The following is a 17,579-nucleotide window of genomic DNA, read 5'->3' on the forward strand; positions in this document are numbered from 1 at the left end:
TAATTTTGCCTGACCTCTTGTCACTTGTTCTTATAGACGGTGGATATGCAATGGATGTATGAGATCAATGGTTTGGATCCCAAGTACACTCCTCCTAACATTCAATGTGGCAAAACCATCACTACAGGCTTCAGGCACTCTGTTGCAGTACGACAACGTAACTTCATCCGTGAAAACCTCAAGGTGATAGCAACTGCAGTGTCCTCTCCTCTCAAAGGAGCTCCTCTAGTCACTATAAGTAAAACAATTAGAACAAAGTAAAACTGAAATAAAAAGTCACATTTAATTGTGCTTTCATTTTGCAAGTCAGTTCAAATTTATGAAGAATGTAGATTGCTTTGATCTGTAGGTGCAAATAAAGGCCCATCATTTGTAACTGATTTAGATGAAGAAATTGACACATTTTCATTAATACTTTGGGCTAGTGTGTGTTTGTTGCATTACTATATCTAATACATTATATTTTTTTCAATAAATCTGTTCAGTGTAACTATCATCAATTCAATTTATTTTGCTTTAAAAAAAAAGCACTTCCTCTCTGTACCAACCTTTTTTTTACATAAAACATATCTGACCAACTAAATATTCTGCCCAACTTGTGTGTTTTTCTGAAAATATATACACTATCAACAAAACTAATAAATGTTGTTAACGTGTTATAATTAATGTCCATCTTCCGATTAAAAGACCAGAGGGAATATTTTTTGTCAATCTGTTAGCAGGCGGTATTTGTTTCGATGTTTGGTAACACAATAGTCTGGTATATTTTCCTCCATTCGCTAATGTTAGCAAAAAAGTTAAATGAACATAAAGTGGGAAAGTCTTGTTCACTACTGTTCATGGAAAGAGGAAAATAAAATCCAGACTTTGGAATTATCCAACTCTACGGCCCTATCACTAAACCATGCACAAAAAATACTTAGTTAAAACCAATTTTTATTGTAGTGGGATTTTTTTTTTTATATCCCTCCTCATACTAGCTAGCATATTAACTATATTTTTGTGTGATTGTTATGCAAAAGAAAAGCCTTTCCTGTGTACCACTGGTTAAGTCCTAGTCAGCACCTAAGGAAAATATGACATAGGGAGCAGAGAAAAAGATAAGCGTGCAAATATACATGCTAGCATCGAAAGGCCAATCGTTCATGGGATGGAAATCTGGCAGTGTGGCAAGTGGAGGGGAAGGAATTTGGGACATAACCCTTTCCCACTTGAATTTCTGTCCTTCCTCAGTCCCATGGTAATGTCTGACAAAGGAAGGTTGGGCAGTTCTTTCACCTGCACCCCTCCATTCCAGTGTTACTTTTAGGGATGTATCTGACAGGAACCCAGGCTTCCTTTGAAATCCCACCAGTTATGTCACCTATATGGCCAATGCCCCTCACAATTCTATTATCATAACAGTAACATTTCCATATGGGATAGATTGCTATTTGTGTTGGGGACCCACCAGAGAAGGAGCAACAAAAAGGAACTTTTGAGACCTTTGCATCCTTGATGAGACTGGCCTGTGGGCTGCTGACAAAACAGCAAGGTACTGCTCTGAACTCCTGCCAGGTCCATGGAGTGGGCACCCCAGTAGGACTGGTAGTAGTACAGTTACCTACCTTCAATATGTAGATGACTCTATCCCCGGGATTTGGACACATTCACAGTGAGGATTGATGTGTGACAGATGTTCCACCCCAGTGCACGTTGTTCCTCTGGAATTTCTAGGCAGTTGTCTTTTAAAATTAATAGGGAAAAGGTTCTCCTAGATTCCTCTCCTAGCAGAGACAGAAATCTCTGGACTATTTATATTTTAGTTTCTATTTTTCAGCTTTTGCTTTGTTGTAATACCAGCTCTCAGTTGGTATTTCTGCAAGTGGTCTTTACATTAAAGGATTATGCAACCCACTGTAAAGATGGTTCATCCTTCTCCGTCTCTGCTGCCTCAACTTCCAGTATGTCACAACAGTTGTAATCATTTTCATTAGTAGGTAGTACAGATTACTTCAGGAAATGTTTTCCTCCAAACTTCCTTTTTGTTGCTCTTTCGCCACAGCGCCAGATTTCCATCTCATGAATAATTGGCCTTTCGATGCTAACATGTATATTCCTTCATCATATATACTAGAAATAATGGGATGCCTTCTGTCATGAACTTCTATGTGTTGGTTGTTGATGCCTCTACTATTTGCTTCCCTATTTGAAGGAATACACTGCTAGGTAGCTGCAGGAAAAAATATCTTGCCACCTGTATCTGCAATTAACTCCTGATGTATCCGCATCAGTGCCAAGGGTCCTTTGGTGGATCGTTAATAGCCTGTCCGTTTTCAGATGTGTTGTCTTGTAAAAACGCTAAGTATGATCTGTATTAGCACTTTTCACCAGCATGATAACCTTCTGTCTTCACATCTATAGTTTTTTCCACCTTATAAAATATATGGCACGTGGTCTGCAATGGGACAAATCCTTTATTTGCTCCAGTGCTGGCACCATGTTTGCAAGACTGTACTAAGGTGAAAATTTTACTTGATATTTAATCATGTCATGAATATTGGATAGTTGGCTAATTGCTTCTTTTTTAATTCCGAAAGTGTTGCATTTAGAGGTTTACTGTTACCTGTTAAATTTAAAAAGGGTGCAATAGACTTGGAACTATTACTGCAACACCATTTGCTCACAAATACTGCTGCAAAGAAATAATCATACCAAACACAGGCCTGCAATTCCTGAGTTCTGGGAGGACACAATTAATGGCAGTTTTTACGCTGGGGGACAGGCATTGGGTGGGACCCAGATGCATTGGGTTTCTGCCTTGTGTAAAGCTCACCCCAAAAGGCCTCAAATCTGAGGGCAGGAGGAAGAAACATCCATTCACTAAGAAATGCAAATACGTAAATAGTTTATTTAGGATGGGATGACATCATCAGTCATAAATCCTGTTATTTCTGGTCTGAAATCTGCCCTTCTTAGAAGTATCTGTAAAAAGCAGGTATGCCTGCTAGGGTCAGGTGACTGTTTAAATGAAGTCTTAAAGGAACACTATAGCAGTTTTGTGGTAGGAAAGTTTTTGTCTATAACGTTGCTTTACTTGCATCTTTATGGAAAATCTTTTTTTTCCCCTTTTTCATCTGAAGTCTTCAGCTTCAAATCCTGGTCCTCCTGGAGAGGATTGTCATCAAGACTAATTTGGCACACAATCACTGAAGGCAGCAAAATAGGATTCTCAATGAGGATCCCATTATTTATAATATATATGATGAAGGAAGGAGAGGAGGGAAATCACTAAGTGGTTGTACAGGGAGCCCATCAAATATTGCAGCAACAGTTCCTTTACATCATTGCCAAGCGTTCAAGTAGCTGCCATGATGCATTAATATTCCGGCAGTCGAGAATTCATGCCATGTTTCAGAATGAAGTGGCTTCCAAGCAACAAAGGTGCCATGGCTAATGGCACCACTGCACAGGACTACCCCTGCAGTTGAGGAGAGATACAACAACTCTCATATGGGAAAATTAATTTGTATGGAGCAAGCAATAGGAACGCTAAAAGCAAGGTTCAGATGCCTAAAAAGGTCAGTGAGAGAACTTCAGTATGTTTTAGAATTATGATAACCCTGTTGAGTCCTCCACTATTTTGCTATTCAAAAAGGCATTGTATTCCAGAGGAGGGCAGAGAAGCAGATGTTGACACAATTAAGGTTGAAGATCACCCAGAGGAAAAGGGAGCAACAGAACCAACAGGTTACCATAATTGTAGATAATGAGAGAGCAGCAATTGAGATTTCTTAACAGCTTTGGTGAGGGCTAAACCGCAGCTTGTTATGTCCACCCTTCCTCTACATGAAGACCCTACATTCCTCCATGAATGCAACTCTACTTGGGAAACACAAAACCAACATGTTAATAACACTTTAAATTAAATTGCCGGGAGAGGTGGGGAAACAGAATTGTGAAATTCCATTGTTGGCATATCTGGTTTACGAGCACGCTGAAAGCATATACTAATACCTTAACCTGTTGTATGTAATTGTATTTAGGTCAAATAGTTTTTGAATTAGTCATAAAGTGATAGTTAATATGTTTAACGTTTTAGTTACTGGTATTTTTAACTTGGAACAAATATTCAGAGTGACAGCAATTTTAACACTAATTTAGCACCATGCAGAAAAATACAGTTTATATGTTGAAGTACTTGGGACTATAGACCCAGAATCCGTTTCCAAGAACTCGACGTGGAGCAATGTGTAAGCAGGCTCAGCTTCTCCCAGTGGACAGTGGCAGGTCTGTGCAGCCTCCTGCAGGATAATCTGCGGCCCTCTCTGCCATCTGGCCGCTCTCTGTCAGTGGCAGTCAAAGCAATGATTGCCCTCAATTTTTTTTGCATCACGGCCCTCCCAGGCAGCACCTGGGGACATGGCCCACATCGATGTCTTCGGGGTAATGTTACGTCCGCTCACCACCTCAGCAACCTCCTTCCAGGACTGCAGCTCTGTGTGTTTTGGCACCCAGGTGCCACAATTGTGAAAGAGGATCTGCCTCCTCTCCCGCACCTGCTCCACCATTACAGTACCTCCACCATGCGTCACTGAATCTAGCAGCTCTTGTCCTCGACATTCTGCAGATGCTTCAAGCATGTGGAGAAACAGCAGAATCTACTCCGCTGACAGCCACTGAGCAATCAGCTGATGCTCAAAAATCACACAATTAAACAAAACTTACACTTCTTGGGACCACTGAAACAATAAGAATTGCTCAGAAATTGCATCCAGTCAGCAGGCAATACCCTTGACAGGATGACTTGATATCTCTCATTAAATAGTGCAGGTGTTGGATTGAAATCTTGTCTCGCAGTTGGGTGAACTGCCGGTCAGTAATGCCAATTCCATGAAAATAAGGCCCGGCCATTAAAATCGGTTGGGCACTACGCCCACGTGATTGGTCAGTCGGAACTACCGCACTGCCTAGCAGCCACCTCATACCACTCCAGGGAAATATCTACCACAAGCATTCTAATTTAGACATTGTGGTTATTGATTACTGCCAGGGAACTAAAACCACATATTAGCCAATTTTTTGGCATGGATCCCAATTAACTTTAGCATATTTCAAAACCCTCATAATACCTGTAATATAAGTCGCATTTGGACCAGGTTTTATGCCACTGACAGACTTAAGGAAACATATTTCGCGCTTTTTGATATCTCGGTAGCAAAATTTGACGTATTGAATTACATTGACCTTCCCTCCATCATAAGGTCAGAAATGGGGATGTTCGCTAATGATTGCACAGTGTTCAGTTCCATTCGCAACCCCTCAGATAATGAAGTAGTCCGTGCCCACGTGCAGCAAGACCTGGACAACATCCAGACTTGGGCTGATTAGTGGCAAGTAACATTCGTGCCAGATAAGTGCCAGGCAATGGCCATTTCCAACAAGAGAGAGTCTAACCACCTCCCCTTGACACTCAACAGCATTACCATCACCGAATCCCCCACCATCAACATCCTGGGGGTCACCATTGACCAGAAACTTAACTGGACCAGCCACATAAATACCATGGCTACAAGAGCGGGTCAGAGTCTGGGTATTTTGCAGCGAGTGACTCACCTCCTGACTTCCCCAAAGCCTTTCCACCATCTACAAGGCACAGGTCAGGAGTGTGATGGAATACTCTCCACTTGCCTGGATGAGTGCAGCTCCAACAACACTCAAGAAGCTCGACACCATCCAGGACAAAGCAGCCCGCTTGATTGGCACCCCATCCACCACCCTAAACATTCACTCCCTTCACCACCAGCGCACCATGGCTGCAGTGTGCACCATCCACAGGATGCACTGCAGCAACTCACCAAGGCTTCTTCGACAGCACCTCCCAAACCCGTGACCTCTACCACCGAGAAGGACAAGGCAGCAGGCACATGGGAACTCCCTACCTAACAGCTCTGTGGGAGAACCTTCACCACACGGACTGCAGCGGTTCAAGAAGGCAGCTCACCACCATCTTCTCAAGGGCAATTAGGGATGGGCAATAAATGCTGGTCTTGCCAGCGACGCCCACATCCCATTAACAAATTTTTTAAAACATAAAGAACAGTATGCGTTTTTTTATCAAACAATCAAATTGGTTTTAATTAATTAACTGGCTCAGTTGGCAACACGCTGACCTATGTCAGGGATGTTGCAAGTTCAGGATTTGGGTATATAATCCAAGCTGACATGCCCATTTAATACTTAGAGGGTGCTTCATTGTTGGGGGTGCTGTCGTTTGGGTAAGATGTTAAACCAAAGTTCTGTCTGCCTGACCCATTGGTTTGGGTGGACCTTAAGATCCCATGGCACCATTCAATGAAGGACATGGAATTTTTCCAGTCTACTGACAAACATTCCTTCCCTAACAAACATCACCAAAAATAGATTAATTGATTATTCCTATCCATGCTATTTGTGGCGTTTCACTGTGCACAAAATAGGTGCATGTTCCCCATCATAATAATGGTCACAGCATTTCAAAATTATTTATTTTACTTTTGAAATATTTATGAAAGACATGATAAGGTGCTATATAAATGTAAGTCTTTTTAAAAAAAAATAGCATCATTGTCCCTTTGAGTGAAAAGAAATGGTTTATTGCATTGTGAAAATTTGTGTGTGAAGATGTGAGGAGTATTCATACCTCTTGTATATCAACTGTTATATTTGTGATACCTGTTTCCTATTGTTAATTGAATATATATACAAAGTATTGCTGAATCTGCCAGGGTACCTTTACATCAAGCAATTAACAGAAGCATTGGTTTTGTCACCTAAGGGTTTAAAACTGAGAGTTTGAAGCTGTATATGATTCCTTTAAAGCTATTAGTTGTATTAGTCTGTATACCTATAGTCCATGTTAATGTCCCTTAAAGTCCATCATTTTGAAGATAATTTGATAACATGGTCCGACACTACATCAAATGCAGTAAATAGATTATTGCAACTGGGCAATTGTTAGCCTCCCAGGTATGTAGCCACATAAAAGGTGCAGCTTCTGAATTGTAGGAGACAAGGCCCACTTGCAGGAGCCATAATTAGACCTTTTGACAAGATAATTCTTAAAACAAAATCAAAACTGATAGAATTCCTTATATATAGTAAGTGTTTAAATCTTATTGATGTGCTATTATGCATAATTACTCAATAATGTATTTTTGTCCAAAATTGCTACTCAGTCCAATATGAGCAGCAAACTTATTTTATTATACGGCATTCTTGCTGTGTTATGAACGGGTATTTGGGAAAAGATTGCAATTGGAATATTATAAAGAAAATGATTGAGGGCTGAATTCTCTCGGCCATTCCACTGGAGTGCCATCATAACTTCAGCAGAAATCTGGTAGAATGGCTTAGAAAAAGGTCACAAACCAGTTATACCAAGTCCCAGGCCTCCTTGGGAAATCCCAATTGGCCTTTTAAGGGACAGAGCCGCTGCCTGCCCCTCACAAGGCTAACCATGTCAGAGGATGTGGAGATGCCGGTGATGGACTGGGGTTGACAATTGTAAACAATTTTACAACACCAAGTTATAGTCCAGCAATTTTATTTTAAATTCACAAGCTTTCGGAGACTTCCTCCTTCCTCAGGTAAATGTTTCAGGAAACATTTACCTGAAACATTTACCTGAGGAAGGAGGAAGTCTCCGAAAGCATGTCAGAGGAGGCAAAGCTGGGGCAAGGAGCCCCTATGCTAGGAATTCTTGCTTTTCTAGGCTATAAAGAACCCAGAATACGACTGGAGGTTGGTACACTGAGTGAGATGAGACATACCTTATGGATACTAAGGAGCTTTTATGGATACTAAGGAGCTTTTTCCCTTCGTTGAGGGTTCTATAACAAGGGGGCATAGATTCAAGGTAAAAGGCGGGAGGTTTAGAGGGGATTTGAGAAAGAACTTTTTCACCCAGAGGGTGGTTGGAGTCTGGAACTCACTGCCTGAGAGGGTTGTGGAGGCAGGAACCCTCACAACATTCAAGAAGCATTTGGATGAGCACTTGAAATGCCATAGCATACAAGGCTACGGACCAAATGCTGGAATATGGGATTAGATTAGACTGGGCTTGATGGCCGGCGCGGACACGATGGGCCGAAGGGCCTCTATCCGTGCTGTATAACTCTATGACTCTATACCAACCTCCAGAAGTGGGCCATATTGGGGAAGTCCAGACCAGTGGAGCTGAGGCAAAGCACTGAATGGGGTCTCAGGGGAAGGGGCATGGACAACCTCTCCCTGACAATGACCAAGTGCTGGTGCTTCCAGCCTCATGGGTTAGATAGATTCCGAGATGTGCTCATGCGGCACAAACCCCATTCAAAAGAGGTGCCTTCCCGCTGGCCCCGCAAGCTCCGGCAAGTTCAGCACTGGAGGGCTCCAGCAGGTGCAATGTTGATGTAATGACCAGGACACGTGTTATAATGATATTCCAAAAATTGTAAGAGCTGTCTGCCGGAGGCAACACGCTGTTCATTTAAATCTATATGTGAGATTGGAATGGACCTCCAGCATGGAGCAGAAAAGAAATGAAGGAGAAGAAAACATTGGGCTAATTTCCATCTTTGCCGCCTGGACGATAGCCTGGTGGATTAGATCATCCGCCTGCTGTAGAAACCGCTCGATTTTCATTCTGTTGAAATCAATGGTTCTGCAACAGGCAGGCAATCTGTTCTGCTAGGTTATTGCCCAGGCAGCAAAGATGAAAATTACCCCCATTGTGCATAATTTTGATTGGTGGAAATGTTGGACCAGTGTCAGCTCTCTGCTCGAACACTTGGTGGGCTGAGTAGTCAGTGTGAGCCTTATTAAACACCTTCCTCAGCCAATCTGTTCTGCCTTCCACCAGGTCATGGAGAACAGGGTAGTCCCAGGCCTACGGAGCCTGGTCTCTTCAGCAGAAAAGTTTCAGAAATTGCATTGATGCGGATGAGGAATGAAGCATATATAAGTACCCATGGAACTCTGTTCCCAATTTCCAGATTCCAGCTTCATTAACTGCGTGTAGTGAATGAAGGGGCCCAAATCCTCTGTACTTTGCCATGAAAAACATTGCTTACCACATGCTAACTGAAGATGCCCACTCTGGTATGATTATTCTTTTCTCTGATGTTGCAAAAGCATTTTGTAGAGAACCCTACTTATATTTAGTGAAATTAGGCAAATTTTACATGAACAATGAAGTACAATATGTCCTTAATTTCTCTTCCTTTATTCATTTCTTCAGCATTGACCTAGATTAAGTATATTATATGTTAAATTGATCGTTTTGTTCCCCACAGCTATGCTTCATTACCCGACAGGAACTTAAATTATCTAAAGTAATGGGGAGTCTGCAACAAAACATTAACGAGCTGGAAGACTGAAGTTTCTGTCTTGAATTTAAAATAACTTTCAAAATCAAAGAATTGCAAATTGTCATTTGTAACTTTTCAATAAAATATCATCGTGTATGGCATAAAATGAGACTGAATTTCCTCACAGAAATGTTACTGAACACATATTCATATTGGAACAAAGTGCAGCTTAGATAATCATTTTTTTTCAAAAAAAGGCACAAAGTTACAGCAAAAGAAAATTGATTAAAAAAACTAATAGTAGATTTGATTTGCCTTTCCCTGCTGCTGATGTTAATCTTGATGCAGAGTTGGCAGTATTACTGGTGGTGGGCTTCTACCAAAGAGCAAACTTTAATTGTTACCCTCTGAAGTTTAAGTACTTTTTGTGAACCAATCAACATGATAACCAAATTAATCGTACTGAAATGTATGAAATGTTAGTAATTTCTGTAAAAAAAACATACGGGATCCTAGAACTTATAGTGATATAAAGTGCAAAAGCAAAGCTAAACCTCTTTAAATCTTAAATTTGAGCTCAAAGCATTTACATTCAAGCCAAACCAAATCTAAAAATTTGTCACCTTGTTCGAGTGCATGATGATGCACGTGTAAATTCAAATATTATTTTATGTGTACGTCTGTAATATATTGCACCCTGTGAAAACTCTATTGGTGGCATCATCCTGGTTATAGTTGTTAAAGCAATTTGAGGGTTAAATCCATGGCACTTGCATATTGGTTAACTGCTAACATGTTTTTTCTTTTTCACATTTTAATTTTCTAACAATGGTAAATCCAAAAGAATGCTAGATGTAAAATACTAATTTAACAGCTTAATAACTGGCAATGACCAATCTGACCCTTTAATGCTGATACCTTATTCTATGGTGGTAACTGAATCTAAATAGTTTGTTAAGCAAGTTAAATTTCAGGGAGTGTGAGCTGCATAGTTTCATATTCCTGTGAAAACAAATGATTACAAAGAGGGGAGTTAAGGAGCAATTTACCAGACTAAGAGGGTTAAGGTCCTCTTACTGCATTGCAAGTGCATTAAATGAGAGTAAATTTGCACTCCATTTTTTAAAGGCACCCTCATATTTGTATGGCTTTATTCATTGGTATGTTATAAATAATGCATAACTGTGGAGTCAATTAGAACACACCTGCAATAATAATGCTTGTTGACTTGCTAACTTAATGGGCCAGATTTTCCTATGAAAACAAGTCGAGGCTAACAGGGCTCACCGTTATATCTGTGCTAATGGTAGAGCAACTTCTGGCAACCGCACATGCGCAGTTAAATGCAGAAATCTGGAAGTTGCTGTACCAGATGTCCTGCTCCTTGGTAAGCTTCCTGAGAGTGACAAATTGCCGGCCGGCTTCCCATTCAAATGAATGGAACGGCGTGAAGTTCCTGCACTGACCTGATGGAAACGAAGTAATCTTGCCAAAAATGGGTATGTCAAGTTATTTGAGTCTTAGCACCCTTTTAATGGCATGGTAACAACCTCTCTGACACTGAAAATTTATTTTTGCATGTGTGGAGTCTCATTCCTTCAGATTTTAATTCTTGTTGGTCATTTAAAAAAATCAATTTTTTCTTTTTTTTACTTTTTCTTTCTATCTCTTTTATCTCTGAAACTTAATTCAATATTTCTTACCCTCTCTTTATTTTGCTTTCTGTACCTGATTTGACATTGGATTCACTGTTTTGACTCTGCACTGCTTATTAACAATGCTTCATTCTGTGGTTAAGGGATACACAGTTGCTTGCCCTGTTCACACAGGTCCCAGATGCCCTGTAGAGGACGTTGCGTTGGATTGAGCGCCCGATGAGAGGAACTTGCTGTGCAAAAGCCCATGAAAAGTCCATGGGTAAGTGCAAGTGTTCGCCGCTCACAGGAAAATCCGGCCCAATGAGTTCAAACCTGCTTATTCTCCTGATTGTGTGCATTTTGTTCTGATTGACTCAGGTAAAAATGTGAGAAGGTTCCGCATTAGACCTACCTCTAATGGAAACCATTCTGCTTTTAATTTATATAAAATAAAAGTTTATGTTGAAATAATTTTTAAGAAAGGCACTATACAAGCTTTCTGTGTAATATTGTAAACCTTGTTAGGGAAAAGCATTATGTCAGCTTTGCTGTGAACAAAGGCTTTCTGTCTGTCCAAACAAGCTGTTTTTATGACCTTGTGAAAGAGAAGGCCTTCAGGGTCAATTAAGCATTTGGGCGCCATCCGTGTTTATCAGTTCGAAGGGGAGTCATCCTTAGCCTTGTTATGATTTCCTTGAAGGTGGAATTAGTGCCATCCTGAAAGCCAGTAATCATTAGGGAGTTGCTAGTACCAAAATGTTGTGTTCCTAAGGGAGAAGACTGATAGCAGCCTCACGGGACAGAGGGGATGATTGATGGGAGACACATAGAGCTAATTGTCCCAAATCTGTATAAAGTTGGCTGCTTTTCCACACATTTCTCAGAGTATTCTCGAGGCAGGACTGGACTGCCCAAGTAATCAAGACCTTCGAAAGTGATCAACTTTGTGTCAGGTTGTATCAATGTGACCAGCATCTTTGATTGTACTCTTGTATTTTAACCTCTTTGTTACTTTTTATAATTTCTTAATAAAGCCATTATACTTTGGAACCAACCACCTTGCGACCTTTTGATTAAGGACTTGAAAAGTAAAAGTATTTTACTTACATAATTATTTGCAGGAGCGCTCCTTATTGTTCCTTTGATATAGGTTATCACCAATTTAAAAATACACTGACCCACAGAAAGGTCAGTAATTTTTCAAAACGGTGAAGAATTAAATCATAGAACATGCCTCAGCAGGAAGCATTGTTACATTTTTAGGTATTTACTCTTGATAGTGTTCTCAGGTTCACTGTCTCAGATCACTTCCATAGGTGAGCCCTCAATCCCGACAACCGAGTGTGCCTTTAACTGCCCAATATTTAGGTACTTTGTCACAAACTCAGGGGTTGAACAGGACACTCCTATCATTATATTTTTGGCTTACTTTATCAGTTCACATGCCCTTATATGATGTTTCTTGACTTCAAAAACAGTATAATAAACACTCTATTAAACCATTGGCTTAGGCGACAAACTATTTGAATAATTGAAAAATAGCAGTTGTTTCTTCTGTGCTAGACATTAATGAGAGCTAGAGTTGATACAAGGTCCCTGAATATTAACCTTACATGACATTCGCTGCTAACCATCTATGGAGTCTCGCTGGCTATCGATGGCTCTCCATGATGACTTCAGACAGACTACTCAATTGGAACAATTGACCTGAGATATAAAGGCAAATTCCATTCTCTCAGTGGGGAGCAGCACTCACATGGAGCATACTGCCTGTTATTTTCCACTTATTAAACTTAATTGGTGGAAAATTATGGATTGTGCACCCACAATGCACTGCCTACTGGGAGTAGGGAATTAGCCTTGTACTTTCAAAATTTGACCAGGACACTGGAAATTTAAATATGTATGTCTTAATGTCAAATAGAGCTGTAATTCAGTTCAATTAAAAACCTACAGACCTGTTGCAGACATAATGGCCTGGATTCTCCTCAGGTTGGCAGTTTCCATTGGTTGTAAAGCGCTTTGGGACGTCATGAAGTCGTGAAAGATGCTTTATAAAAGTCTTTCTTTTATACAATATTATTAAATCCTTCGATCACAATGTGCAATTAGTCTAGGCACATCTAGCTAAGAAGGTTGGCTGTCTTGTCAATCTGTTAACTGCACTAGTCCATGATGACTCTTCCTCTGTACAGTTCAAGGTTACCAATCAGACCTTACTAGAATCCTCTGCTAGCCGGCCTGTTAAGACTGGGGGGGTTGACTTGATTGCAGCTGTGATTGATGTGCCATTCCCTCAGAGGCTGATGTTGCAAGATCTTCGAAGTGATGCGTATTCCCAAAGGTCGACTTCAATTAATGTTTGAAGCTTTGCTATGAAGCGTCAGTACTGCAGTTAACTATCAGTATCTTTTTTAACTATTAAAATATTGCTATAATTTAGTTATGTCTTTAAGTGGAGTTGTTAATTTAAAATATTTTTATTGATTATGCCGTAAGGACATGAATTCTGAATGCAGGTTACCAAATAAAATGTAGAAAAATTGTAGAATCAGTGCTACGAGGTACTCGTGTTCTGCATTTGGAATAATTTACCATAGTCTTATCTCCTAGGTTCTCCTTTTGCTATGAAGCATCAGTACTGCAGTTAACTATCAGTATCTTTTTTAACTATTAAAATATTACTATAATTTAGTTATGTCTTTAAGTGCAGTTGTTAATTTAAAATATTTTTATTGATTATGCTGCAAGGACATGAATTCTGAATGCAGGTTACCAAATAAAATGTAGAAAAATTGTAGAATCAGTGCTACAAGGTATATATAATGTAGAAAATGATACAGTAATTCGGAGAAAGTGTCAGTTAATTCATTAAAATAATCGTGTAGAATGCAATTTCTATTTGTAATGATCATTACTGCCCTTTAAACTACATGATACATTGTTAGCATTGGAGACAATTTATAAAAATCAGTTTGCTTTTTCATCTTAAAGTATCTCTGTTAACTGATCAAAATCAACGATAGTGAATCACAAGTTACAGCTAAGTCATACACGGCAGGATAGGGAAGATTTGTAAGTAAGTATTTATCTAACTAAAGGAGGTTTTACTTCAAATGTTTCATATTGTCAGAGTTCTAGTCATTGAGTGATAAAGCATTTGCATTGTCGTTAACTGCCAGATAAAATTTAATATAGACAAATGTGAAGTACTGCAGATAGGAAGAAAAAATAGACAACATAAAGATCAAAATTGTTAAGGTTGAAGTTGAAAGAGAACAAGGGGGTGAATTTCCTTGGAGCTTCTCCCGCTCCGCCACTGCAACTTCGGTGGAAGTTCGGCAGAAACCCTGTTTAGGTGCCTAAGCTTTGAGGAAATTCACCTCCACAGGAGTTTTAGTAGACTTGGAGCTTAACATATTAAATTTTTCTGCAACTGCAATCAAAGAAGCCAATAGGATGCTGAATTATATAACTAAAACAGTGGAGTACAGGTCAGAGGAAGTCATACCTAAACTATGCAGTACTCTAATCAGACCAGACCTCGAGTACTGTGTCCAGTTCTGGTCACTGAGACATGACAGAAACTTCACGCCTATAGATGGTCAACAGGCAGGCTGAATAATTTTCCATGGCTTCCCGCCGACTTCTCAGCTGGAATGGACAGGAAGCCAGCTGAAAGGATTTAAATGAGGCCTAAGAGTTAAAATAGCCCAGGGCTCATTCAAACTCACCTCATTACCCACCCACCCAAAACTTGCCCGGAGATAAAATCGGGGCCACTGTCTCGTAACTTTCCTGGGAAGAATTCAATGTTTTCGATATGAAATCATGCGATGAAATAGTGCATGGGAACATTCATAACACTGAAATTGAATCAAACATCAGAATTATTGCCTGATTCGGCTCAAGTAACTGCTAATCCGGCAGTCATTCCCTTAAAAGAAAAGCTTTATAGCAGAAACCTAGAAGCTTCTCTAGGCCTAGCCAAATAGCCTCCGGGAAGCACAAGCGTACGATTAATCTTACCCATTAATTATCTATTAATGCTAGGCTCATAACAGGTTGAGTTTGTTCTGAGATTGGAAATGGTTGTGAGACTGGTATGCAATACATGATGATAAATGAGTACAGATTAAGGTTGACAGATGGTCCTGCCCCATCATACTGCGACACAAAATAATGTGGCTTCTTTATGAATAAGTGTTGCCACAGCCAATAAGTCTGTCACTATCAGCCGTATTGTAGGGGCCTGCAAGAAATAATGGCAGATTTGTTTGCATTTTTCAAGCTTTTTCTTTTTTGTTTAAATGATTTTAGTAAAACTCATTACTTTTTGACAGCTTTTGTTTGGCAATTCCTCAGTACAGAATAACTTATTTAGCCAGTAGCTGGTTAACAATAAAACTGTGCTAGTAAATTACACAGGCAAAACAAGACAATAAATGGAAGGCAATAAATGCAAGATAACAAAAATGTGAAATAAAGAATAACAATATATTAACATAGACTAGCAGATCTCCAATGACTCCTCATTGTAAGCCAGATGATATACTGTTTTATAATGACAAGAGTCCAACCAAGATCTAAAGAAACAGATTATCTGGTCATGATCACATTGCTACTTGTTGGTCCTTGCTGTATGCAAATTGGCTACCACTTTTCCTACATTGCAACAGTGATTACACTTCAAAAGTACCTAATTGGCTGTAAATTGCTTTGGGCCATCCCAAGGTCATGAAAGGTGATATATAAATGCAAGTCTTTCTTTTCTTTAGTGTTACACCATATTATGCACAACATATTATTCTGCTGCTAAGGTAGGGCTCGATTTTATGCAGTCTATCCCTTTAATGTCACAAAATCTAATTCCTGTACCAATGCACATCCTGAAGTCAATCACAGGCTATTTGCTGAGGGAAGTTTGTAGCTTTGCAGCTGCTTCTAATTCTCTGGCTCCTCCCCTTGGAAAGAGACCAGGTTAAAGTCACAAGAGCCAGCAGAAAATGTAAGTTCTCTTTTTTTTAATACTTCATGGTTTGTTGCTCTTTTATGAATATGATACTTGAGATAATCAGGTGTAAGTGTGACACACACTTTGCATGTGTAACACTTTCAAGTATGACAGATGTGCTAAGTGCAAGACTTTTATAAAAAGATGGATAACGTAAAAGAAATGTCAATGGTTCTATTTATATGAATATTCCAAGTTCATTTGTATTATCACAATATAATTTCTTCCATTTCCTAATTTCAGCTAAAATGTAGATCATTGCATTATTTCTACATCTATTTTTTGATTAAAGTTAGGGAATTGCAACTCACTGTGTTGGATAATTACATTTTAAACACGTATGCATAGGGTTCAAATTATTGTGGCCAAATCATTCAACAAGAAAAATCATTAGCCACAGCATGTAAATCTATATCTCTTTTCGTGTCTACTTATTTTTGTCACATTATCAAATCAATTCAGGATGATATTGCTGCATGCCAATAAATTGCATAATTTAGTGACTTTGTTATCTAGTTTTTGCCAACAAATTCCAAAAAATCCCAAATAAGTTTGCAAAAAAATCAGTAAATTGTGGATCAGGCAGTTCGATGAGAAAAGTCAACTTTTATTACATCCAGGAGCAATGCTAAACAAAACCATAGTAATTCAGAAAACAAAAGATGAAAGCAAAATACTGCAGATGCTGGAAATTGGAAATAAAACCAAAAAATGTTGGAAACACTCAGCAGGTCACACAGCATCTGTGGAGAAAGAAACAGAGTTAACATTTCAAGTCAATGACCTTTCATCCGAAGAAAACAAAAGAACCTGGGTGGATTCATAAAGTTGTTTTGTTTCACACTGTGTTCGGTTGGCTCAATTAAAGTGCTCTCACTTCTGAGTCAGCAGGTTGTGATTTCAAACCCCACTCCAATATTTGAATATATAATCAAGAGGGTGCAGGAACAGAGAGACCTGGGGGTATATGTGCACAAATCTTTGAAGATAGCAGGGCAGGTTGAGAAAGTGGTCAAAAAAGCATATGGATCCTGGACTTTATAAATAGAGGCATGGAGTACAAAAGCAAGGAAGTTATGTTAAAGCTTTATAAAACACTGGTTCGGCCACAACTGGAGTATTGAGTCCAATTCTGGGCACTGCACTTTAGGAAGAATGTTAAGGCCTTCAAGAGGATGCAGAAAAGATTTACTAGAATGGTTCCAGGAATAAAGGACTTCAGGTACATGGATATACTGAAGAAGCTGGGGTTGTTCTCCTTAGAGCAGAGAAGGTTGAGAGAAAATTTGACAGAAGTATTCAAAATCATGAAGGGTTTAGATAAAGTAAATAAAGAGAAACTGTTCCCATTGGCGGAAGGGTCGAAAACCAGAAGACACAGATTTACAATGATTGGCAAAAAAACCAAAGGCGACAGGAGGAAAACTTTTTTACGCAGCGAGTAGTTATGATCTGGAATGTGCTGCCTGAAAGGTTGGTGGAAGCAAATTCAATCATGGTTTTCATAAAGGAATTGGATAAATATTTGAAGGGAAAAAATTTGCACGGCTACAGGGAAAGACGCGGGCGAATGGGACTAACTGTATTGCTCTAATAAAGAGCCGGCATGGACTCAATGGG

The 17,579-nt window shown here is 39.5% G+C and overlaps 1 protein-coding gene across 1 annotated transcript in view; it reads left to right on the forward strand.

Annotated features, from left to right (window-relative positions):
* The window catches only part of LOC137327209 (cilia- and flagella-associated protein 47-like), a 602,936-nt gene extending 602,398 nt beyond the window's left edge, over positions 1 to 538 (forward strand). The window contains exon 65 of the mRNA XM_067992778.1: positions 37 to 538. Within this exon, the coding sequence (XP_067848879.1) occupies positions 37 to 261 (225 nt within the window). The 3' untranslated portion in view covers positions 262 to 538. The remainder of the gene's footprint in view (positions 1 to 36) is intronic.
* Positions 539 to 17,579: the final 17,041 nt, after the last annotated feature.

This window comes from Heptranchias perlo, chromosome 11 (genome assembly GCF_035084215.1).
Source record: "Heptranchias perlo isolate sHepPer1 chromosome 11, sHepPer1.hap1, whole genome shotgun sequence".
Taxonomy (NCBI): domain Eukaryota; kingdom Metazoa; phylum Chordata; class Chondrichthyes; order Hexanchiformes; family Hexanchidae; genus Heptranchias; species Heptranchias perlo.